Source organism: Piliocolobus tephrosceles, chromosome 7 (assembly GCF_002776525.5).
Source record: "Piliocolobus tephrosceles isolate RC106 chromosome 7, ASM277652v3, whole genome shotgun sequence".
Taxonomy (NCBI): domain Eukaryota; kingdom Metazoa; phylum Chordata; class Mammalia; order Primates; family Cercopithecidae; genus Piliocolobus; species Piliocolobus tephrosceles.
The window spans coordinates 26612451-26638098 of NC_045440.1; the positions used below are offsets into that span (position 1 = coordinate 26612451).

The following is a 25648-nucleotide window of genomic DNA, read 5'->3' on the forward strand; positions in this document are numbered from 1 at the left end:
AATGAATGCACATGGCTGTGTGAATGGACGGGCCAGAGAGAGGGCAGAGGCTCTCCAAACCCCTGCGTGCATCAGCACCGCAGAGAAGCAGACTGCTGGCGCCACCCCCAGTTTCAGATGGTAGAAATCTGCCTTTTTACCAAGCTCCAGGTGGTACAGATCCTGCTGGTTTGGGTCCAGTGGACTGGGACACACAGCAAGGAGCAGGGCAGAGAAAAACCTGCTGATGCCACTTTTATCTCCAGCTTCACACGTTAGGGTGTGTCACTGTCAGAGTCCAGCCGAGAAGCACAAGGCAACCCAAACCGAGTCTGTCAGGGAGAGTTAACCATCTACATGAGTGGGCAGGTATAGAAGATCAGCAAGGGATGGAAAGGCGCTCTGTTGGGAGCCGGAGAGCCCTGGTAGGGGTAAGGGAGTTCCTGGACCCACAAGGACTCTAGCTCTCCATAGCTTTCAGCAGAGAAATACAGCCATTTACTCACACACTGTGGGAGACAGGATTCAATACCCCCACTTCCCTCTGCTCCCCGCTTTCAAACTCCAGCCTGGTGTCTGTCAGCCAAATCCATCCAGAAGCTGGAAAATTGGGGGGTCGACCCACTGATGCAGCTGCAAAGGCACATGGAAAAGGCAGGTAGCTAACTTGGTGGGGGTCTTGACAAAAGCAGTAAAATAGGTAATTCTGTTCGAGGTGTTCTCAGAGGGATGAGCTGGAACAAGGACACAGAGAAGGGGAGAAGGAAGCCCCTGACTGCACTTCCAAGATATAAAAAAAGGAGGGAAAAAGAAACTGCTTTGTGGGCTGCTGGGCGTGGCTGACTCAGGCCATAACGAAGTGCCTGAGTGGGATACCCCACTGGCCAGCAATGTGAAGGAAGGGTCCCTGCAACCCGCCCCAAGACACACTTCACAATCCCCAAAGCTCCTCACTGCCTCTTTGCCTTCCCTATTCCCCAGAGCCTCTTCCTATAGCTCCTGCTTCTCCCCACCAGAAGGATGACTCCGTGCGGAAAGGATCCTGCTGGGTCTCCCACCTAGCCCCCCACCACCTTGAACTCTTATTTTAAATATACCTTGAACGTTTAAACACATTTTCACAACTTCTTCAAGCAAGCCTGGTTTATTTGGCTTGGTCTTGGAATCTATCATTGCTTCACCAAGTGGTTCTTAAAGTTCAGCAAAACTAAAATTGCACAAACCAGCCCCTGGGTGGAATGATACCTTCTGCTTCCAACAGCCTTCCCACCTAGACCAGCTCTGCCAGCCACTTGGGCCATCGCAGCACCTTGAACTGATGTCTGTACAGAGCAGACCATGTTCAGAAGCCATTCGAGAGGTAGCGTGTGACGTATTTTCTCCCATGTCACTTGCTTGCTCCTCAAAGGACTCAGGAATGCAGTCAAGAAAAGCAGCAGAAAATACTGCCTGGAGTGCCATTATTTCCCAGTTTATAACCCTGGGCAAGTTACTGAACCTCTGCCTCACTCTTCCCATCTGCAAAATGGGAACAATAACAGCACTCTCTCATAGGGTTATTTATAATAGGGAATCCATGTACACACTTGGCCTAGTCACCGGGAAGTGTTACCTACTGTTAGTATAAGCGAATCAACGTCATGCTTTGCTACAGTGTGATATGCTACCATTTGTGTAACACCAAGGACAAGGACAGTGATAATCTTACTTGTTGCAGGGGAAGGGGCAATGGACAGGCACACATTAAATCAGACAAGGTACCATTTTATTCCTTATAAAATATATTTCATATTGTTGCTGTAAAAACATTACATTTCACATTTTTTAAAAAATTTATTAACAGTAAAAATAATACTTGGAAGACAGCTGAGGGAAAAGGCGCCAATAAGACAAATTCACAGATGGGATTTATCTCTCTCTTTTTTTTTTTTTTTTTTTGCCCCTGGTAAAAGTCAGAACCTGGGATGACCAGAAACAGGACAGATTTCTCCCAGCAAATCAGAGTTTCCACATCCAAATGAATATTGTTCTCCAAGGAGTCAAGCTATAGACTCACAACAACAATGTGGCCACAGCTCAAAACACTCTCTGAAATCACACAATTGCTTTCTGAGCCAATTTAAAAGTCACACGATTGAATCCAAGCTATTTTACTTTAAATGGTCCTTTTGCTTTGCACCTGAGACCTCGCTTGGCCACAGATGTCATTCGCTGGACTCCCTGGGCACTAAATGAGCATCCAGCATCCTTAAGGTTGCTCAACACACAGCCCCAGACTCTGAAGGTGATTCCAAGAAATATTCTGAAAAACGTCACATCACTGGAATAAACAGTTTCCCAACATAACTGCTTTGGAAATCAGTCCCGTTAGTTTCTAAAAGCCCACCTGCGGCATCTTCCTTCCATCAGAGTCTGCTGCCCGGGTGGGCTGGGAAGGAGGGAGATACATAGATGCAGAAAGTAGGTGTGATCACTGGGTCAGTTCCCAAGCCACCCTCACCCTCCAAGAAGACATGAATGGAGCAACCCCGAGAACAGAGCACGTGTGAAGAACCAACACGACAGCCACAGGATGGCAGCGTGGGTGAAAGGGAGGCAAGGAGGCCGCCAGCGCCAAGGAGGAGAAGGGGCATGAGCACAGGCAGGGAAGGCGGCACCAAAAACAAGTAACAAGAACAAAGCAAAACCACCGTGGTTTCCATAACTGCTCCTCCCTTTATTCCTCCTTGCTTTCCTGCCCTGTATACCAATGGCATAAGAAGCCTGCCACACAAAGAGAAAAATCCGTATATCCAGTTATATCTACACGGTTGAAACAGAGGGCGGGGGGAATTCAAACAGCTTTCTCAAGACGAGATGGCAGTGAAAACTCTGACAGAGAGGGGAAGGGAAGGCCCTCCTGAGCCCACGCGTAAGAACACGCCCTCCCCTCCCCATGAGGATCTGAAGCTGGGGATCGTCGTGGGAAGTGAAACATCATCATGGGTCAGGAAACATGGGTCGGGAAACACCATCGGCAGCTGCCAGCTTTTAATTCTCAAGGAGGTCGAAGGGACAGGAAGGAGAGCCCTGCACCACCTCAGGCTACCCTGGCTTTGAGCTTTACCAAGAGACAGAATTCCATATACATTCTTTTTACGAAGTTATAAAAATATACCCCATCACCAAAGACACCTGTGCATAAGTGTCTGTCCTTTCTGCCACCAACCTAGGGCACTACACCCTTCCCAAAATCATGCCCCTACTGCCAGATCTACAGATTTTATAACACTCAAAGTGTCCTGCATTAAAAAGCACATGTCTATTTCCTGCGTGAAGGGGCCAAGGGAGCCCTGGTTGCCCAGGTACCTTCACCCAGGACTGGGAGGACGGCCTCGATGATGACCAAGGGGTGGGTGCTGACACTCCATCCCAGGACAGGTGGCTGGATAGGATTCCCTGAGCCCCTGACAGCTGGGACATAGAGTCAGGACTTGTACCCAAGGCAGCTGGGCAGCGGGCGGTCACATTCCAGCAGGCCCTGAGGAATCCCCACATAAGTCATGCTAGGAGGAAAGTGAGATGCCAAAACAGAAACATGCCCTGCCGTCCGGGCGTGGCTCACTCTGTCTTCACGCACGGCTGGTTGGCATGGTGCTAAACTCCCTAGACCTCCCTCCTTCTCCACAAGAACAGCTCTGCTTATCGACCTGCACGCAGCCCAGGCTCTCCTAGATCCGCAGAGGCTCCAGAAACACCAAGGGCTGAAACGCCAGCAGCCACTAACCCAAACCCACATCTTCCTTCTGTCATTTCCTCATCCTGATGCTCACGGGTGCAAGGACTCTCCTTGGCCTTCCTCATCCTGCTTTCAGGCAGCAAACAGAAATGGGGAAATCCCTGGTGGGGCCAGGAGACAGAAAGGAACCTCCAAGAACCTCCCTGGGTCTCTCCCGGCCACCCAAATAAAAGGAAACTTCAATCAGCAAAGGCTTCTGAATACATCATAAAAGAAAACAAAACATTTCTGAGGCGTCCTTTCCATAACCAGAAGGAGGAGGCGTCAGGAGGGCGCTTTCTCAGGTCAGAGCAGAGAGTTTCCAGACGCTCAAACCCTCCAGGAGTTCCTCAAGGAAAGAGAATGGTCAAGGTAGTGTTTAACTGCCACATTCCAAAAAGTGAATTCTGATCAGCCTTTTGGCTCAGCTTTTTGGCAACAGTCTTTTAAAAAATCTCTTTCTCTGGGCTTTAAGAAGCCATTTAATATTTGTTGCGGCGCAACCCAATGTCTGAGGGAACCCAGATTTACATTGTTGTCACCAAGAAAGGGCTCTCCTTTGACTTCCATGCAGGGTGCTCAGACAGGGAACAGGAGGTACCCTCCGAGAAGGGCAAACCCCTCTTCCCCCAGCCAGGCAGTGCTGCGCTCTGAGTCACCCATCAGCCAGAAACTCATTTTTTTTTTTTTTAAGAAAAGTAAATTCATCTTGCTTACAGTCCTTTCTGGAAGAGTTGAGAAAGCAAAGAAGTCACCGACTCAGCAGGAAGCAGAACGAGCTGTTCCTTCTTTTGATACACACAAGCTAATCCCCTAAAGAGTGGGGATGTGGGAAACGGAGGGTCATTAATTCTTTGGTCACTGGTTCACTGCTGAATACCCTTGGTCAGTGTTGGCTCTCTCCTATTTTAGGGGGAAAAGTATTTTTGTTTCTTTTTTTAAAAAATAAAATGTTCCCACAATGGGAGAAAATTACTTTAAGTGTTACACCTTAGCCAACAGAGCCTGAACTCCATGTTTCCGTTCTTTCTCTTTCGGTTTCTGCTGAGGACTGGTGACACATCGGCCTCTTTTCAGCAGCTGCTGGCAGGGCCAGGAGCAGAGTAGAACCTGCAGCAAGGCTCAGTCCAGGAAGCGCTGGCAGGCCTTCTTCCACCGGCAAGCTGTGCACCACTGGTCCCGGTGCTCGATGCCATACACCTTGCGGCACTTCTTAGCCTCCCCTCGGGCTTTCCTGTAGAAAGAGAGGAATGCAAATCGAGTCCCACATAGGCGGTGGGCCCGGGAGAGCGGCCAAGTGAGACTAGGAGAACAAGCAGAGGCCAAAGGGGCAGCTCCCAGCAAAAGCCACCAGGACCAGGGGCCATAGGCTCTGAGGACCAAATAGTCATCCCATCTGGTGTGTCCACCATCTGAGCTCCTCTCTGGGGACTAACCCTGGTGACTTCATCTGGGCGGGGTCGGCGTCCACACCACTGGAGACAGGGCACAGAAACCGGAAGGCAGGGGATGACAGCGGCCATCTCACCTGGCACCACTCTGGGCCCGGGGTGGGGAAGTGACGATCAGGTGAGATTTCATCACAGGTGCTGGCTGCTGGGGCTCGCTGAAGCTTAGCGACCGGCTCCGGACCTGGGTGTGGGGAGAGGGGCCATGAGCGGAGGGACAGTCAGTAAAGGTGAGGGAGCCATCGTAAAAGACAGGCAGCCACCCATCCCCAGCTCCTTCTGGTGCAGGAGGCCTTGCGCCTTCCCAGGGTGAACACTCCAGCCGAGGGGAACTCTCGGCACGAGAGTGAGGAAGGAGCAGGCCTTCATGCCACACTCAGGACCCAGCCGAGGACAAGGACAGGGGGCCACTGGACCTGGCCCCCTCGGAGGCTCTCCCTGCAGGGGACTTGGACAGAGCCGCCATGCCTGGAAGCCTCGCGCTGTCTCAGTGGCATCACTGGCAATCTGATTTACAATGTGACATCGCCCTGCAGGAGATAACTCAAGACCAGCGCCTGCTAGGTAGAGTTCCAAATGACTTCCCGCTGACTTGAGTTTGGGGTCCACCTATGGCCCTTGTCCCCAGTGGCCTTCAGACTTCTGACCCAGCCCACACAGCCTCCACATTCTCCCCCTTCCTCTCCTCTCAGCATTAAAATCCTAAATCCCTTGGCACTAGGGATTAAAATCCCTTGGGCACTAGGGGCTGATGGAGCACTGACCCCAGCCTCGCCTGGTGATTTTCTTGACAAGAAACGTCTTTGCTCTGGACATCCTCTGCAAGTGCCCCCTTCCACCTCCGCGAGGGGCTGTGGCCAGATGGGGAGTGCCAGGGAGGGGGCGGCACAAAGAGACCTTCAACACGTTTGGGGGATGGCGGCAAGATGGCCACATCAACCTGTGGCCAGGTGTCCTGTGCCCAAGGGATGGCCTCCAGCCCTGGGATATGTGGGAGAGCCCTCGGCCATAACAGGCCCCAGCCATGCTACCAGCACACTCACCGGAGAGAGGGAGCAGGCAGTGGAGGGGGCGGCAGCCCAGCTGACACTGGTGTAGATGTGTGGTGAGACAGGGATCTGGAAGGACGGCAGAGCCTGCAGAAGATGAGGGTGTCAGCCTGGATTCTAGCTCAGGAAGTGTTCAGAGTCTGCCCACAATTCCCACAGCCTCACGACGGCAGCAGAAGGTGCATCTCTGCATAAGTGCAATGACCAGCAAGAGCTGGGACACACTCGGCTTTCCCGAGGACAACACTGGAGTATCATCCAATGCTCTGAAGTAGTCTCCTTATTGCGAGGCTCCGATCTCATCTTGGAACCCTTCCCTCAGAGCTGGTCTACGTGCCAGCCTCATGACTTAATCACTGCAGAAGATTTAACTTCTCAACTGGATCACCTACCAAGAACATGCCATGGCAGGTGCCAAAAGAGGCCCCAAGCCTTGTGTGTCTTGGGGGCATGGCTGGGATAAGATATGGGATCCCCCAGCAACTGCTTGAGAGTGGCAGTGTGCTCACAGGTTCACGGCTATTTGTGAAAACACCAGCCACACGTCTGGGCCCCGTAGGTCAGCCAGCGCTGCAAGCGGGTCAAACACGAAATCACTAAGCGGCCACTCATTCTAACAAGGAGGAGGGCTGGCTCGTTCTGTAAAGGCTTTCTCATTGAAAGCGATACCTTTTAATAACGAATTTGCAAACTGGCCCAGGGACTGGTAAAATCGGCACAAAAGAATTTTAAGAAATATCAGCACACAGCAAGCTGCGTGTTCCTTGAGTACCTACTACACGCAGGGAAGACCGTCCTAAACGTCACCCTCTGTGGTAAGTTTCTCATCCACACGGGCGTAAGGTTGGTCCCTCTGGTACCTGCAACACCTTCTCATGCCTCTAGTAATCAGTACTTTCACTAGTTATTATAATTAACCATAGTTACATCTTAATTCCTCTCTCGATCCGAACCATGCCCTCCACAAGGGCAGGAACTAAGTCCTCTTCTACCCAAAAATCTTAGTCCAATTCTTGGCCCATAGTTAGGCATTCGAAACATGCGTGCTGGACTGTTTCTCCGTGGAACACAATTCCAGGACCTAGACATTACCGTAGGAAGCCCAACTACACGACTCCATCCTCTCTTAGAAGCAGAGGTGTGACAATGTCCCCGCCCAAATCCATCACCCAGTTACTTAGGGATTCAGCTAGATTTCTAGTAACCACTCATGACAGCTGCCGATGTAGATAACTCCAGGGATTCCCACATTTATTAAGCAGTGAATTCGGTTTCGTTTCTTTGTAGAAGAGATTAGCAATTTGGCCAAAGGGCTCAGCCTTCCATCAGGGTGGTCGGTAGCCTGTGATCAAGCTGGCCCGCGATGAGTCAGCAAGAGCCTGAGCCTCCAGCGAGCCCCGCCCCATACCTGGTATGCATGATCAGCCTGAATGTGCCAGAAGGACCCAGGAGCTGACTTGCTGAGAGCCCCTGAGGGCAGGGAGGACTCCGGGCCAGGATGTTCTGGGCCGGAGGACTGGGCTTTGTGCAGAGGTGGTGGAAGAGCGGACAGAGGCATGCCGGTCATGCTGGGGGTGGGAGTTGGCTCGGTGGTGGGAGTCCCAGGGACCAGGGTGCCCACGGCAGCAGCAGCAGCGGTGGCAGATACCTCCTTCATCTGCATCTCTGTGTAGTAGAAATCCTCCTCCCGCTTGAACTGATCAGAGTCCACCGTGTCCCTGTGTGAGAGGGAGATGCGGCATAATCAGGGGTGCGCTGCCCCCTTCAAACCTAGCGGGGACCGCGGCGGGGAGGGAAGTGATTGCTTGAGGCCACCCAGCAAGCCAGGGACGGAGCCCAAGAGAACACCTAGGAGCCTGGCTCCTGACGGGTGTCACCAGGATTATGTGCTGCACATCAATGGGAATTATTTTTCCTGGCACCTAAGGCTCATCCTCTCTCGGAACATGTGCCAACCTCTCCTCTGACAGGAAGCATCCCACGCTGAGCACGACCAAGAGCCCTCTCTGGCCCCACCTGCCTGCAGTCACGCTTTCTCCCCAGGGCTGTGAGTCAGCTCCTACCACTAGCAGCCTGCAAAGTCGCTCTGCACAGAACACGACCCAGGCACCAGGGTGGGGCTAGCAGAGACCCACTCCCAAGGAGGAGTCGGTGGTGCAGTGCTCGGTCACTAAACATCTTGGAAACGGGGTCTCACCAACAACTGAACCAAACGACCCCATTTCTACCCAGAACTAAAACATCTTGCTTCCTGCAGTGAGGCAAGAAGACACATCCCCAAGATGGACAGAACTCCCTTCCCATCAACAGCAACAATGTTCACCAGGATGTCTTTCTCAGGCGGCCAGGAAGAGACACCAGGGGTTGTTTCCAGCAAGCCGCGTTCCCGAAAGCACTGTGGGCTGCCGGTCACGGGGACTCGGCAGGGTGGAGGGACACCTGCATGCGACCCTAGGCTAGAGGCCCTGGGCTCGCACCTACCCCAGGTGGAGGGCTTTGATGTGTCGTTTGATGCCCACAATGGAGCGCAGCACTTTGCCACAGTTTGGCCACAGGCACTTGTACATCACCTTCACAGAGTTCTAGAGGAAAGGAAGAAGGGGTGAGTGGATATGTCTTTCTCCTTATCCCTCGCTCATCCTTACCCAGTGGGGACGCAAAGTGGCTGCTGTCCCCGGCCTGACCCAACAAAAACCTCCAGGAAAGGGGTTCTCTCTTACAACCAGGGGCTAGAAAGCCCCAACCTAAGAGATGGTCCTAGTGGCCAAGACCGGTGCTCAGTGCTATGGCTAAGACCCCACTGGAAGCCTCTCCCACGCAGACCTCTGCAGGAGCACAGGAAAGAAGGCAGGGATTAGGGTGGAGACTAAAAGGGAAGAGGCTTTAAACAGGAGGAGGAGAATCCTGGCAGTATTACCAGATAACAGAAGCAGCAATAGAAAACCGAAATGGGAGCAAACCCAAGACTATGTAAGGCCTGCAGGGTCCCCTCCCTCCATGGCTGGCTGTCCCCACACAGACATCATCCACTCCAGCCTGGGCTCCCACTCACACCGTAATCACATACCTTTCTTTTTCGTGGAGCTGGTTCATCCAACAGGAAAGGGTCAGGATCGGTCTCAAAGCCATGATCAGTTTGGGGAGAACCAAAAGCATCCCCCAAATACTTGGGGCTGGCCTGGGGGTGGGGGGGCGAGGGGGTGGAGACACCACTGCTCCCACTCCAGTGACCGCTGGTAGTGCTGCTGCCGCTGTCCGAGACGTCACCGCTCTCCTTCCATGGGTCACAGGCCGCACGGGAAGCTGGCCAGACGAAGAGAAGATGAGAGGACGCTCACGGGCTTGTCCCTGGGCGAACTCTCCCTTCTGAGCTTCGGCAAACGTGGAGAGGGGTTCATTCACGGCAGCAATTTCTCTTGGTAAAAACGCTCTGCCCTCGCAGACATTTCCTACCATAGCCACCTGGTCACCACTGACCAACAGATACACACTGCAAGTTCACTTTGTATACGATTCATACAAAGAGAACCTAACTGAAATTTATTTCTCTCTTTGAACAAAAAATTTTTTATATATGGGGTCTTGCTATGTTGCCCAGGCCAGTCTCAAACTCCTGTCCTCAAGCGATCCTCTGGCCTCAGCCTCCCAAAGTGCTGCCTGTTTCTCACTTTATACATTAAATAAAGGGGGGATGGGGAGGCCGAGGGGCAAAGCCTCTGCAGCCTCCAGGCTTGGTTGAGAACAGGCACACCCAGAGTGTTGGGTACCACCCGGAGCATTTTCCTACAGCTGAGGCCAGCTTAAAGGTCTTCTTGATCAGCTTTCCTGAAAAATGCTTTTTCAATCATCTAAACTCAGACCAGTCCACAGAAACCTAGGGGTGGAACAAACCACTCAGCCTCTGCAACTCTCAGTAGGGTGCGCAACATTTCCCAGGGCCAGCTTCGGCCCAGGTGGAACATGCTTTAATCAGGAAGTAACACGTTTGGAGGAGGAAAGACAAGCTCTGCGAGCAATTCTGATCATTGCAAGGTGGCAGGGGGCTTTCGTGCCTGACATGGGGGCCTGAAGCAGCTGCCGGGCTCCTGAATGCCTCCGAGCAGGAGGATAGGCATCAGCAGACATGGGGAATCTTCCGTTTTTAAACAGCGTATCTGCAGGCGGCGCAGGCCCAACCCAGACTCTCTCACTCCTTGGCCAAAAATCCAGGTGAGTTTACAATATAGGAGAATCTGAAATTCTGATATGTGGAAGAAATAAGAGAGAGGGAAAAAAGCTACCTGTCCTCAAAAGCCCCAACTCCCAACAGGGGCGTTCCACAGAGCCCCCTAACTCTGCGTTCCAAGGTCTACTAGCACATCCCTTGCAGTCAGGATAAAATCCTGCTGCCTTTCTCTCCTCCTGCTCATAGTCCAGACTCCTTCAGTGCTCATCAGGGATCTACCTGGCACAGGCTCCCATCTTCCCTTGTTTCCAGTCCAGACTCTCCTTACATCTCACATCCTAGAAGCAGCCTACCCAAAAAGAACGAGATGGAGAAAGAACTCTTCCCTCCCCAGATACCACTGTCATGTCTCACAGCTATCACTGTCCCTTCCTGGGAACCAAGAGATTACTACATCTACCTACATGTGTGCTTTAAAAAGGGTACACATTCAGGGCAGTCCACAAGAATCATTAAACAGGCCAACAGGTGAAAGACCCACACACATCCACTGATAGGAAAACAATCAGGGAGAGAAGGGCAGAGAGCAGAATACTACATGGCTACATCTAGGATGCTCAGTACTCTGGGACAAAGGGCAGGTCAAGCGGCAGACACATCCTACAAATGCGGCAGTCCTTCCCTACAGGAACCACTCACAATGGCTCAAACGCATGAAATCTGTATGGCAGATTTTGACTGGCACACAAAGGAAGCAAAACATAAAGCAAAAAGTAATCTATAAGTTATAAGTTAAGGTATAAGTGACTCCATCTTTGATCATAAGTTTTTCTAGGACACAGGCAATAAATACACATTTTATAGCATGAAAATAAAGTGCTGCTCTACAAATGCATGGCACTGAGACCTTACGAGTGAACTTATAAGAAATATTTATAATCCTGTTTTCTACACACAGACATACAAACACACATGCCATCCTAACCACACAGAAACCAAAGGGACTAGGTGGCGTTTGTGCAAATAGTATCCATGACTCTCTTAGTCAAGGTTTTGGTCATTGGATAGACCACACTTTGCAGAATACTTCAAGATAATTAGGCCAACGAAGCCTTATATTTCCACTGACTTCAGCTACAAGATAAAAATTATACTGTCACCAAAAAAATATTTAATAGACAATAAATTTGTTTTTTTTTTTTTTACAAAGGGACTTAAAATTATCAGGATGATGGCCTATCAGTGAGATGCTTCTACGCTGATGTGCACTTGTGTATGCATGTATTATACATACCCTCCTGATGGGAACTGGAGTCAATAATTTTCTTTTCTTTCCCTTTAGGACACTTTCCTGATCCTTCCACTGTTGACCCAACCATCCAGATCTCCTAAACTCTCCTGAGAACTTAGAAATTAACTTGTTTCCTCTTCCCTATTTGGCTGTGCTAATAGAGCAGGCATGCAATACTAGGCTTCACAGCTAGGTGTCCTCATAGTACAATGACTTCCTTTGGCAGCCAACTTTGAGTCACAAAAGTAAGTTTTCTCTCTCCCTTATGTTGAATTTCTATTTAGGGAGATTCCTTATGAGGGATACTTATGAAGGCCACTTTCCTCCTGCTACGTACTCAGAGCTAACTCCATATTTTCCTGTAAGCTTATAAGTAGCTTGCAATTCAGTTAGGTGTCCACCAATGAAAAAGTTCTTCCCTGGGAGTAAGGGAGGCCAGCCCCGCCATGAATTTCCCAAAAAACTTCAGGTTCACTACCAGTCTTGCCAAACTACTGACAAATACCCAGCAACGCTTTTTTCCCTCATATTATTGATAAAGTATTTTGGGGTTGCAACTACATACATTTTGTTTTAATAAATTTGCCTTGAAGTCGAACCTCTGGTTTTTTATATTAAGCAATTAGACTTACTTTAGAATTTAGCTCATTTATTCCGGGTCCTTGTCCCGTAGGCTCACACTAATTTATGAGACTGAAGTAGGCATGTGGAACAAGGGCATGAATTTTCTCCACTAGGAGACCATTTAGCATATTTCCACTTTGTGAACTAAATATTCCTCTACTGGCCTCATTCAGGCCCCACCAAAGTGCTGGGCTCAGCCACTCCCATGGAAGAACTTACTCTGCGGGCCACTGTGGCTCAGTCCCATGCTCAACCATCTTCACAATGCACCAGGAAACTCCTCCCCAGGTGAGGAAACTGAGGAAAAATAACGGATGCATCTAACTCCATGGCATGCAGCCAGTTGGAGAAGCCACTGGGAGGAGTCCCTGAAAATTCTGTTGCCAGGCCGGTGACATAGGCAACTAGCTGCTCTACACAGAGGATGTCTGTCGTGGGCCTCTGTCATGCCCAGAACTCAGCTGGGCCCCGCTTGCTCACCAGAGAAGTTGGCCTCGGTCCCGGGAGGACTCTGCACAACAGGGCTGCAGGACAGGGACGTCAGCACCATGGCCGCCATCATCTCATCCATTTCCACTGCGTCCGACTTCCTGGATTCACATGCATGAGTGGAAAAGGTTACTTCCTGGCACAGCGGGCCCATGGTCCTTGCAAAATGAGACACCGCTTCTGGCTGGCTTCACGTGATCATCTTATACTTCTGGACTGACCCTTCCAAGTCCCCCCAACTCCAATCAGCCAGAGTGTGCTCAGATCATATAAACTAAGTGAAACATGAAGGTCTCCCCTTCTCCCTGAGCAGTCCCCATTCTGAGCGATGCTTATAATATTAGGCAGCCCCGGGGTAAGCCACTGGGTCTCATCCCACTGTGACGCCCTGAGACAGCCCCATTCTCCCGTGACTTTGCTGCCAAACTCTGCAGCTTAAAAAGGAGAATTTTATTTAGGGGAAAGAGGATAGACTCAAAATGAAATGAACACGGGGACAAAAGACACCCACTGGAATTCAAAAGCACAACAATTACCTCCTTTCCTTGCCCCACATTTAAATTGAACAGGGAACAATTATATACTAACCACCTTCTCCCACCCCTCCCCCAAGAAAAATGGTAAGGCATTCTGACAGCTTCTGAATGTCAACAGAACCTACTACCCAAGCCAATGTGCAAATAAACCAGAAGCACTAAAATAAATCTCCCAACGCAAATGTCCATGCTTTCTACAGCAGAGTTCTATAAAATGTTACACATAATTTTTTAAAAATCCATATATCACTACACTATTTGGAAGTAAAATTCGAGCTGTGTAGAAGTTAACGTTAAAGTATTAGGAAAAGTTAGTCTGAAATAAACTTCTAAGTGGTCTGTTTCAAAGGGCTGTCTTAATTTATTCCTTATAATTCAGGTCCACTAAAATATGACTTGGGTTTGAAGCAGCTAAACCAAGACTATTAATACATTAAACATTAAAGACTATTAATACATTAAACAAATTAGCATCTGTTTTTGTATGATCTTTGAATTTTCATTTCCATATAACAGAAAAATAAATTCTTTCCCTGCATTTCGCTGAATACACCATCGCAAACATTGCTGCTCTGATCTGGTTTCGAAATACTGGGTCTACTGTGTTTTGTAGCATTCATAGACAAACACAGAGTGGTGAGATAGGGTATGACTGCTTGCACATCTTATATATAAGACAATTTCAGTTGGCAGATTTTCTTTTTAAATCTTAAAAGATCAATGTACATAGAGCATATAACAGAAATTAGGATATATATTCTTAGAAAAAAGTCATATCACAAAATTCTAAAGCAAAATACATTCTTCATTCAATACCAATGGTTCTGAATATCTAAGCTAGGGGTAAGCATGCTGCAGGTTGTGGACCAAACGTAGTCTGCTGCTTGTTTCTGTAGGGTTTCAAGCTAAGAATGGTTTTACATTTTTAAATGGTTTGGTTTTGTGGGACTTCTTTTTCTCTTTTTTTTTTTGAGATGGAGTCTCACTCTGTCACCCAGGTTGGTTTCAAGCAATTCTCGTACCTCAGCCTCTGAAGTAGCTGGGATTACAGGCAACCACCACCACGCCCAGCTAATTTTTGTCTTTGCAGTAGAGACGGGGTTTCATCACGTTGGCCAGGCTGGTCTCAAACTCCTGACCTCACGTGATCCACCCACCTTGGTCTCCCAAAGGGCTGGGATTACAGGCGTGAGCCACCACACCCAGCCTGTTTGTTTTTTGTTTTGGTTTGGTTTGGTTTTGGTTTTTAGAGCAGTCTTGCTCTGTCTCCCAGGCTGGAGTGCAGTGGTGCCATCATTGCTCACTGTAGCCTCAACCACCTGGGCTCTAGCAATCCCCCTGCCTCAGCCCCCTAAGGAGCTGGGACTACGGGCAAAAGCCACCATGCCTGACTAATTTTTTTATTTTTATTTTTGTAGAGTCAAAGTCTTGCTATTTTGCCCAGGCCGGTCTCAAACTCCCAGCCTCAAGCAATCTTACCAAAATGGTGCAGTTACAGGTGTGAACCACTGCGCCTGGCCTAAATAGTTTTAAAAATCAAAAGAAGGATACAATTTATGGACATGTGACACAAGAAAAGTATATAAAACTGAAATCTGAGGGTCCACGAATGAGATTTTATTGAGGACAGCCACACCCATTTGTTTCCACATCACCCCTGGCTGTTTGGACACCACAGCAGAGCTGAGCAGTGGGGACAGAGACTGTTTAGTCCATGAAGCCTAAATTATTTACTATCTGGCCCATTCAAAACAAGTTTGTTGACTCCTGATTTAAGCCAGTTCTTCCCCGTCTCTCATCATAAACTATGACCTGATGTAGTTTAAGCACAAGAGGGGAAAAAAATAGCCCTTTGCCCAACCAAAGGTACATTGCCCATATAGAGCTATGGAAAAGAAAAGATGCCATTCTGGGCCAGGCAAGGTGGCTCACACCTGTAATCCCAGTACATTGAGAGGCCGAGGCAGGTGGATCACCAGAGGTCAGGAGTTTGAGACTAGCCTGACCAATATGGTGAAACCTTGTCTCTACCAAAAAATACAAAAATTAGCCAGGTGTGGTGGTGCACGCCTGTAATCCCAGTTACTCGGGAGGCTGAGGTGGGAGAATCGCTTGAACCCGGGAGACAGAGGTTGCAGTGAGCCGAGATCATGCCACTGAACTCCAGCCTGGGTGACAGAGTGAGGCTGTCTCAAAAAAAAAAAAAAAAAAGAAAAAAAAAGAAAAAAGAAAAGATGCCAAAGATTCCCCTTTTCTGTGTCCCATGTGTCCCAATATCTTGGCACCCAGACGCCAATGACACCACATTTCTTCCACACCGCAAGGCAGCCCACACCCTCACACCACGCTACCCATGTGACTCTTAAAACCCAATTTCTTCTCTCACACAAACCTCTTTGGGACATCAATGTTCCTGGAGACAGGCCTGTAGGCCAGGGCCTGGGCTCCGGGCTCCAGGGGTAGTGCCTGGGGACAGGGGCCCTGCAGCTCCGCCAGCCACACTTCCTCCACCCTGCAGGAGACCTGCAGCTTCTGTTCCAGCAGCCAGACGGTCACCTGACCCTCCATCCAGCTGTGCTGCTCCACCAGTCCTGTGCACTCTTGACCCTGATACCACACATAAACCTGCGGGAAGAGGGACAGCAGCCAGCGGTCAGCCCTGGATGGGTCTCACCCTGAAGTTCTCAAGCACCCCACGTCCCAGGAGCCAGGGTCTGCCTGCCACGAACCATGTTCTCTGCCTCACTCATCTTTTATTCAAGCAGATGTTCCCAGGTACTCGCTTCCCACCTGAGTACCCACACAGGCCTGATTCCTCCCAAGGCAGATCCTTATCAGCTCTCTAGACTGGCAGACAGCAAACATGTCAGCTTCTGCGACTTTCTCTGAATCTAGAATCTGTCCTCATGTTCCTGCCTTCCTTGCCCCAGATGCACTGCCTGTCTGCTGGTGCCCAACTGGCACTCTGAACTGCTCATTATCCTGCACTCAGAGGATGCTGAGTCCACCTGGGGACAACGTGGCAGGGGTACAGAGGCAGGTCAACCTCTCACCAGGGGGACCTGGAAGTTGGCTGGCCACCTTCCCTCACAGGCAGGGAGGCCTGGTGGGCACAAGCCTTGGCAGGGAGACAGAGGTAGAGTCCTTATTTAGGAGGCCTTGGGAGGGCAATGAAAGAGAACCCCAGGCACCTGGACCTCATGATAACATCAGACCCAGGGCCCTGGCACAGGGGCAGGGACGCTGGAAAAAGAAATCCACACCGAATCCAACTATACAAACATCTCTGACTCCTCAAAGTGTCTAAAGGGAATTCAAAGACGCAATGTTCTTTGACTCTCATAAGCCTGAGATGCTTTCCTTTGGTAAAGTTGTAAACTGAGGCAGATTAAGAGAACTGTCACTATGGCCATCCTTCCAACTGAGGTTTTGAACAAGCCAAAGCCCACAGCATCAGATGCTAGGTCTTGCCACCTTCTACAGACAACACTGTGGTAGAGAAGCCCTGGGTCTACTAACAGTATCATATTCTCTTGGGCGATCTGCTGCCCAGGCACGCTGTGGCTGGAGGGCAAAGGTCTGCACTCAAAACGGTGCCCAGAGTCTCCAGCCTGTCACTAGGACACCCCAGCCCACCACCCCAAGACTCGCAAGATGGGACACCTGTCCATGTTGGGATCAACCTACCTTCTGCCCAGGCTGAAAGGCCACCTGCTGAAGGCCGGAGGTGCTGGGAGCCTTAACGACTTCCTTGGGCTGCTCCTGGCAGGGGGTGTCATCGGAGGCGATGAAAGGCTGGGGAGCGGCCCCTTCCAGCAGTGGCTCCGAGGGTGGGGCGGTCGAGGGCCCCTCCGAGGCACTGGGTCCCAACACCCGGGCTCCCAGGAGGGACCGCTTTCCAAGGCGCCGGGACAGGACGCTCGCCATGCTGCTGCCTCTCCTCTCCTGCGGAGGCGAAGGGGACACTGAGGCCTCTGCCCATCACCTGGGGGAATCAGGAAGCTTTCAGGAGGGAGCCCCACACAGCAGGAGCCAGGAAGGGTCTGCTAAAGTAAGTGAACCCTTTAAAGTCAACTTTTACCATCCCTCCTTTTCACAAAAGTGATATCCATTCCTAGTAGAACTATCAGAAAATACTCTGTGTACACAGAAAAATAAACCACGCAGGAACCTGCCTCCCCGGGAGGCCCACTCTTCCTATACACCAGGCCAGGCTTCCTTCTGTGCATGTATGTACACTTTTATTTCTCTAAAAATGGGACTGCTGTTTGGTAAACTGTATTTTTACTTAACTGTGTAAGTTTTGCAATATCATTCAATATTATTTTATAAAAGCATGTTTAGAAGCCACTCAGCATTTTCCTAGGTGGACACATCATTCCTATTCTAATCTCTTATTATTTATTGTACCCAAAGGCTGCACCCAATGGTCTGCCGTCTAAACTTCTCTGCCTGCAGGGAGCATCCTCTGAGCTAAACCTCAGCACACACACATCAATCACGGCTTCCATAGGGCAACTTCCAGGATACGATATTGCTGGGTCAAAGCCTGAGGACATCTGATGCACATAGATTCTCAAGCTCAGCTAGCTCAAAGCTGCAAAGAACCATAGAAACTTACCGAGCTTGGCTAGGTGCGGTGGCTCACGCCTGTAATCCCAGCACTTTGGGAGACTGAGGTAGGTGGATCACTTGAGGTCAGGAGTTCAAGACCAGCCTGGCCAACATCGTGAAACCCTGTCTCTACTAAAAACACAAAATCAGCCAGGCATGGTGGCGCATGCCTGTAATCCCAGCTACTCAGGATGCTGAGGCAGGAGAATCGCTTGAACCCAGGAGGCAGGAAGCTGCAGGGAGCCGAAATCACACCACTGCACTCCAGCCTGGACAACAGAACGAGACTCAGACTCCAAAAAAAAAAAAAAAAAAAAAAGAAGAAATGAACCAAGCTCCTCTCATCTTACACTTGAAGAAACTAATGTTGAGCACATGACTTGTTCAGGTGGCAAAGGTAGTTGGTGCAAGAATCCGAACAGGCCTCTCAAAGTGAGTCCCTATCAGGGGACCGGCTGACCCACAGTGCTCCCAGGCCTGACACTGCTGGCAGAAGGGGACGAGTCAGACCCAGTGCTTTGCAAATTCAGGTTGCCCTCCTCCTACGGAGCACACGCAGCTCCTCAGTTCCTAATCTCTGCTGTTCCAGTCCTCTGTTCCCTCCTATTCGCTTATTATGTGCAAAGCATATCCCAAGTGCTGTGGGGTCACAGCAGGTATAAAACACCAGGGTTTCCAGGGACCTCAGCATCAATGCTGACTGCCCCCCACCCCTCTACCACCACCACCATCACCCCCCATCCCCTCACCTCCCCCCGCCCCACCCCACCCCCCCACCTATGGGGCTAATTCCACTCAAGTGTGCCCCTCCCACCCCACCGACATCAGGAGGACACCCGTAGCACAGCTCTTAGCTCAAGCTATCTTTGAACAGTTCCGTAAGCCTTCTTTCCTTTTCACCCTTGTCCAGAAGCCCCCCAGGCTCTCTTTCTGTAGGTACCACACCATCTCCACACCTCCCAAATCCTGGCCTCTTTCCAAACCATTCCAGCAAAGTATGTTCATGAACATCTCCACAGTAACAAAACAGAAATGGCAAAAGAATTCTAAAGGATAATAATAAATTGGCAAATACTGAGTAAAGGGGCAAAATGCTGGTTTTCATGAGCATTTTACGCAGAAACTCAAGGGCTAGAATCTGCTGGCATAGTATCTCCACCATGAATTTTCCAGAAAGCAAAGAAAATATTAATATGAGGAAAAGGTTGGAGTCACAGCACGCAGACAGAAATTCGTAGTCAGGTATCTGGTAACTACATCCAATGACACTCTCTCTAAAAGCTTCATTGTAACAATAAAAAGGGAGACAAATGCAAAGAGTAGATTCTTTGCCACTATTAAAAAAAAAAAATTTTATACCTAAGCTAAATTGGTTGTTTTTTTTGTTTGGGTATTTTTTTTTTTTAGATGGAGTCTCATTTTGTTGCCCAGGCTGGAGTGCAGTGGCATGATCTCAGCTCACTGCAACCTCTGCCTTCTGGGTTCAAGTGATTTTCCTGCCTCAGCCTCCCAAGTAGCTGAAACTACAGGTGTGCACCACCACGCCTGGCTAATATTCTGTATTTTAGTAGAGACAGGTTTTCATCATGTTGTCCAGGGTGGTCTCAAACTCCTGAGCTCAGGCCGTCTGCCTGCCTTGGCCTCCCAAAGTGCTGGGATTACAGGCATGAGGCACCGTGCCTGGCCTAAACTGGTTTTTAAAACACTGTCACCTACATACCTTCGTCTTTGGAGCCTCAGGCTAAAATGGAGCACCTCTAACTCTCAGTCCAGTTTCACTGGGCTGACAGGATCCAGAGGTGAAGCCGCAACGCCATGTAGAGACATGAGATGGCAGCATCAACCCAGAGAAAGAAACTACACCACTTTCTTAGCCAGAAAAAAAAAAAAAAAAAAAAACCTAATGGCCTCCCCACTTTCTAGAGCAGGAAGTTTGGGGTTTCTACCACCGAAAATGAAGAAAGGGTAATATTTCCCAAATTCCTGGGCTCCCAGTCTTCAGACGGCGCCTGAAATGTTTGGCCAACAAACTCGGTCGATGTTTTTTCTAAGCCTTTTTCTTTTTTTAATTTAAAGACTGCTTTCTACTGGCTGTTTTGTTTGTGCCTGCAACCTTCCACGTCTGCCGGATCCGCATGGAGTTGGTGAACCTGCTGCTTCTGACTGGATCCCTCCTGTCCCCTTTCTCCTTTAACTGGCCAGAATTCCACACCAAAATACATTTTCTCATTGGCTTTCTTTTAGTACTGCCAAATCTTAATTTTTAAAAGCAGAAGAGAAAGAAGGAAGGGAAACTGTCTTTATTAAGTGCCTAAGAAGTACTAGCTTTCATAAATTGTATCTAATTTAATCCTCAAAAGGATGTGAGATGAACCAATGGTCTACCATTTCTGATGAGGTGACAACCTCAGAGCGGTCATGGTGCCAAAGCTGCACACTTAGGAACTGCAGCCTTGGCTATGAACTCATGTCCATCTGGTGTCAGAGGTCACAATCCTGCCACGATTCTAGTAGGTGTGGAATCTCTCAAAATAAAACACTTAATTGAGTTGATTTTCATCAACTTGGTGTTTTTTTCCCTATGTTAGTGAACCTTGATGGGAAAAATAGCTCCTGGCCAGGTGCAACGGCTCATGCCTGTAATCCCAAACACTTTGGGAGGCCGAGGCAGGCAGATCACTCGAGGTTGGGAGTTCAAGATCGGCCTGGCTAACATGGTGAAATCCCATCTCTACTAAAAATACAAAAAATTAGCCAGGTGTGGTAGCGTGCACTTGTAATCCCAGCTACTTGGGAGGCTGAAGCACAAGAATTGCTTGAACCCGGGAGGCAGAGGTTGCAGTGAGCTGCGATTGCACCACTGCACTCCAGCCTGGGGGACAGAGTGAGACTCCGTCTCAAAAAAAAAAACAAAAAAGAATCGCTGGAACCCAGGAGGCAGAGGTTGCAGTGAGCCGAGATCACACCACTGTACTCCAGCCTGGGAGACAGAGAGAGACTCCGTCTCAAAAAAAGAAAAAGAAAAAATAGCTCCTGATCTAAAAGTCTACACATCCATTTTCTCACGTACTTTCATTCCTTGAAAAAATCTCCTCTCCACTTGCATCTTGGCCTCTTACCTACAGAATAAAGGTCAACGCTTTAGTCTGACCCTGCTAAGCAGCCCAAGCCACTGTTAATCATTTAGCAGTTCGAGTTTGGGAAGACCTTTATACACATATTGCCCTCTGGCAGGGCACGCAAACGGATAATGGGATCAACCCAAAAAGTCAGGGAAAACCTCAGCCAAGTTTATACTGGGGATTAATAGCATAGAAGTGGGAGAAATACAAATCTAGACTAATCCAGGCTGGGCAGCATCACCAGGCGCCACTTGATGCCTCGCCTGTGTTAATCAGCACACTCATGACATTTACAGACGTGGCTGGAGAGAGAGCACAAGTAACCAAGAGTCTTCGGGGACGCAGAGCGAATAACAGCATCGGCGAAGGTCTGCCAACAGGTGGGTCGAGGAGCAACGTTAACTCTGGGCCGCCTGTGACTTTTCAGGACCTCCTGCTATCTCACAAGCACTCCTGGGGTCCTGCCCACCTGGTGCACTTCCACCACTCCAGCGGTGGCCTCCTTCCAACCTCTCTCCTCCAGGATCTCCACTTCATTCACTCCTCTGGTGAGTTCTTTCTTGGGAGCTATCAATGGTCCCTATAAACCAGCCATCCCCTAGTTCGCCATATGGCTCTGGAGCAGCCAAGAGAAATCAAGAAACACCTATTTCAGGGTAACAGTAACAGTAGTTCAACACACAGCCAAATCCCACTTTATGACTTTACATTCTCCTCTTACGGATTCCCTGACTGAAACATAAACTTGTGCTGAAGGCTTCTCGGGAAAGTTTTAAGGGGATACCAAGCCCTCTTGTGTTCCTCACTCCCTACTGCCATCACCAACAGGAGGGATTGGCTACCCTAGATAACATCTTTCAGTCCATGTCCAAAAGGAGTTAGCTCTTTTCAGGGCTCAGCAAACACATTCTGATGTGCTAATAGCCCTTAATGAGGACATCTGCCATCCGTTAAGGAACTGGAACAGGCAGAACAGTAAAACAAACTCTCTCTGTGGTTCAGGGTTGCAGACTGCTATTTGTCATGTAACTGTTGCTGGACAACCACATGTCTCAGCACACGTAGGCACGCCCCCACACTTGTGTGCGTGCACACACTCACGCAGTGGCTGCGCTCTCCTACCACCCAGGGACACTGCAGCGAGCCATGATATCACCTAGCGGCACTTCCAGAACGCAGGTCATAAGTCAAAGTGATTCACTGCACAACTCGTGGGGTTTCTTTTAACTTAAGAAGGGTGAAGTTTGGAGTAAGACTCCTATTTGCAAAAGCTTGGGTGCTTGCTACTTCTCTAATGAATAATGTATAGGTCAACTGAGGGATATAAACCCTCCTGCCAAGAGCTTCAGATTCTCTGCTAAACTCTGCTCTCTGTATATTTTATTATCTCCATTGGGTATCACTGCAGGAACAACAGTTTAAGTTTTTAGATGTTTGGTTAATATTTAGCGTATTATTCTTTATCTTTTATCAGAAAAGTGCCAATTTTTCCTTTAAATCTGTAACATTTTTATTTAAATTTTTCAGCGTGATGTTCTAAACTTTGCAGGGCATAGGGGTACATGCCTATAGTCCCACTACTCAGGAGGCTAAGGCAGGAAGATCGTCTGAGCTCTAAATAAATAAATAAACAAAGGCCAAAATGTTTGCAGTGAATGTTTGCATCTCTTATTTTACAACAGAACTCCATGGAGAATAAGATTTCCAAACAACTCATTTTCAGCAATTCTTAGCCAACATCTCTGCTGACAAATGCCATGAGTACTTGCAAGCATATTTATAAGTATATGCAAATATGTTTAGGTCCTCCTGGTTTGCAGGTCACCATTTGAACCTTGGCAGAAGCAAACTGTCCCATTCCATATCCAACTGCTACCTGGTGGCTGGTTCTCAAGCCATTTTTTTCTGGTATGTCTTCCCCAAAGAAAGCCAAAAAAGAAAAAGAAAAAAAAAAGACCCTTCGCTAAGCATACACGGACCTCTACTTTGAAGAGACAGGAGAAAACTCCTCCTGGCTTTCAACAGAAAGCCAGGGCCTCAGCAAGAGCACCCAAAGCCCTGATCTAAAACTTCTGGCTCTCTGAAATTATCAGGTCCTGTTATCCTATTTTTAAGAGGGGTGTGGTGTGTACTTAGGATTTTCACAGTACAAGCTTCAGACACATGGCACTGAGCATATTGGTGATTGATTCAAGTTCTAAATCAGCTGGTCAGAGTGTGACAATTTGGATTCTCAGGGCATTCTAATTATTGTCTTTTTCTGAAGGTTTTAAAAAACTGGACTACATTGCATCAGTGTAGAATAGTTTAGACTACCAGTAAAATTAAAATGATAGAGTATCAAGATTGATAGGGACCAGAATAACTGTCCAACTCCCATTCAGGGCTGGAATGTTCTCGATGGCATGCCCTATAACTGAGCATAACTGAGCATCCAGCCTTACTATTACTCTAAGTAACAGACGTAATACAGTAATGGAAAGGAAAAAGAAGGAACCCCCAAATAACACTGCTATTTTCATATTCCAGCAGATGGGCCATAGAATCAGGTCATCTGATCTGCTTACAGCGAATTCTCTCCAGCAAATAATAAACGATCCTGATCAACAAATATTTCTGCTGGTCTGACTGCACAACAGTCATTGAGTCAAGTAAAAGAGACGGTTTCTGTTTGCGCTGCTGGCAGGAAAGCGTTTTCACAGCTCTACCCAGGAAAAAATACACTTCCCCTTCCTTCACACCTACCTCCCCGTTTGCTCTCAGAAATGCAGTGCCTTTGTTCACGACTCTCTGGAGTTCACACTACCCTATTACACAAGACAGCTCTTAGGACACTCCTTGGCACACAGTGAGGGCTCAGGAATCCACAACCCTCTCTACTGGCACCGATGGGACTGCAGCCTCCTTAGACTGATCTTAAACAGCTGATCTTCCCAGGGGTAAGAAGAGGCCCAGATTCAAGAAAAATGTGTTGTAAGAAAGAATACCTGCTGCTGGCCCTAAAATGAAGGCAAAGGTGTCAAGAGCATTCGAACTTGCTTCCAAGACAGGGTTTCCTTAAAAACAGGTAGACAGAAGGAAGCAGTTATAAGCAGGACTATGCTGACAGATGTCTGGGTGAGGGGACGCAGTTGTCCTGCAGTGTTTTTGTAAATGCGTGGGGCGCCGGGGCGTGCATGTATGTGGCGGGGGAGGGGCGGCGTGCAGTGTGGTTAAACCTGATTTAAACTGTTCTCAAACCACATGACACTTCCAGGAGGTGGGGAGATGGATGATTGCTGACTTGGCATTTTACCCAGAGCCAGGACTGGAGGGAGGGAACCAGGAGCCGAGTATCCCCAGGGAGAACAAGCCTCACAGAACTAGCAGTTGTCTCTAGCAGTCTTAGGGTAAACTTCTAAGAGACCTGCACACGACCTCAAACCACCCACAAATGCTTGAATGGCACTTAGGTTTATACTCTCTTGAATGCACACATTGGGGACTTCTTCTCTTTCCTGACTTCTCAGCAACTCAATAAAATACAGAGGAACAAGATCATCCTCATTTTAGAGCTGAGAACACAGGTTCAAGAAGGTCACCTATTTGTCCAAAATCCCAAAGCTAGCAAGCAGTGGCATTGTCAGTTTCCTGCGCCGTCCTGGTCTAGTTTTCTCTTCCCCGGAAGTGGAGACCCAGTAGCAAGATGTGGCTCAGGCCCGGGGAGGGTGAATTGGGATCCAGAGGAAGAGAGTGAGTTTCATGGAGAAGGGATTTACTGGAAGCACTTGCAGTAACAACAGGCAAAAGCTGGCAATTAAAAAAAAAAAGCTGCCATTCCAAAAATATAAAACACAGACGTGAGAGTTTTAAAAGCCTCATAGTCAAGGAAGGCCTTAGCACTGAGGCTCTGAGTGGGCACTTGCTGGAAAGGGAAGCTTGAGAGGTAACGACACCCCAGGTACCAATTCCAAAATGACAAAAAGGGTTCCTATGTTCTCGCTCCTTGAAGAAAGCAGATGAACATGGGAACACAGACTCTACTTTCTTTTTCTTTTTTTTTTTTTTGAGACAGAGTCTTGCTTTGTCAACCAGGTTGGGGTGCAATGGTGCCATGTTGGCTCACTGCAGCCTCCTCCTCCCAGGTCCAAGCAATTCTCCTGCCTCAGCCTCCTAAGTAGCTGGGATTACAGGCGCACGCCACCATGCTGGGCTAATTTTTGCATTTTTGGTAGAGATGGGGTTTCACCATGTTGGCCAGGCTGGTCTCGAACTCCTGACTTCAAGTGATCAGCCCACCTCCGCCTCCCAAAGTGCTGGGATTACAGGCGTGATCCACTCTGCCTGGTCTTTTTTTTTTTTCTATTTAGGAAGTTAAAGTAGAAACACTATTTGGAACTTAAAAGTCATTTGAATGGATCATCACATTTCCTGACAATGCCAAACAAAGGAGAATCACTCCTGAGGGTGAAATGGTTAAAGGAGAAAACTGGTTTAGAACTCAAATGTCACCTCGATGAATGATCACATTCTCTGACAATGCCAAACCGACAGGCAGGGGAGCTTGGCAGGAGGATGAGCGCTACCTGGTGACT

At 48.8% G+C, this 25648-nt stretch overlaps 1 protein-coding gene across 7 annotated transcripts in view; it reads right to left on the reverse strand.

Moving 5' to 3' along the window:
• Positions 1-1747: 1747 nt before the first annotated feature.
• ZNF395 (zinc finger protein 395) overlaps positions 1748-25648 on the reverse strand; it is a 41023-nt gene continuing 17122 nt past the window's right edge. For 2 of the 7 annotated variants that reach the window (XM_023216814.1, XM_023216811.1), the window contains 9 exons: positions 17026-17283; positions 15731-15963; positions 12794-12903; positions 9301-9536; positions 8715-8815; positions 7642-7951; positions 6228-6320; positions 5265-5368; positions 4670-4970 (listed from right to left, as the gene is read on the reverse strand). In XM_023216814.1, coding sequence (XP_023072582.1) covers positions 4859-4970; positions 5265-5368; positions 6228-6320; positions 7642-7951; positions 8715-8815; positions 9301-9536; positions 12794-12903; positions 15731-15963; positions 17026-17265 — 1539 coding nt within the window. In that variant the 5' untranslated portion in view covers positions 17266-17283 and the 3' untranslated portion in view covers positions 4670-4858. Of the gene's footprint in view, positions 4971-5172; positions 5369-6227; positions 6321-7641; positions 7952-8714; positions 8816-9300; positions 9537-12793; positions 12904-15730; positions 15964-17025; positions 17324-25648 lie in introns of all 7 variants that reach the window. The other 5 variants (XM_023216812.2, XM_026453973.2, XM_023216809.2 and 2 more) reach the window with 4 other exon arrangements.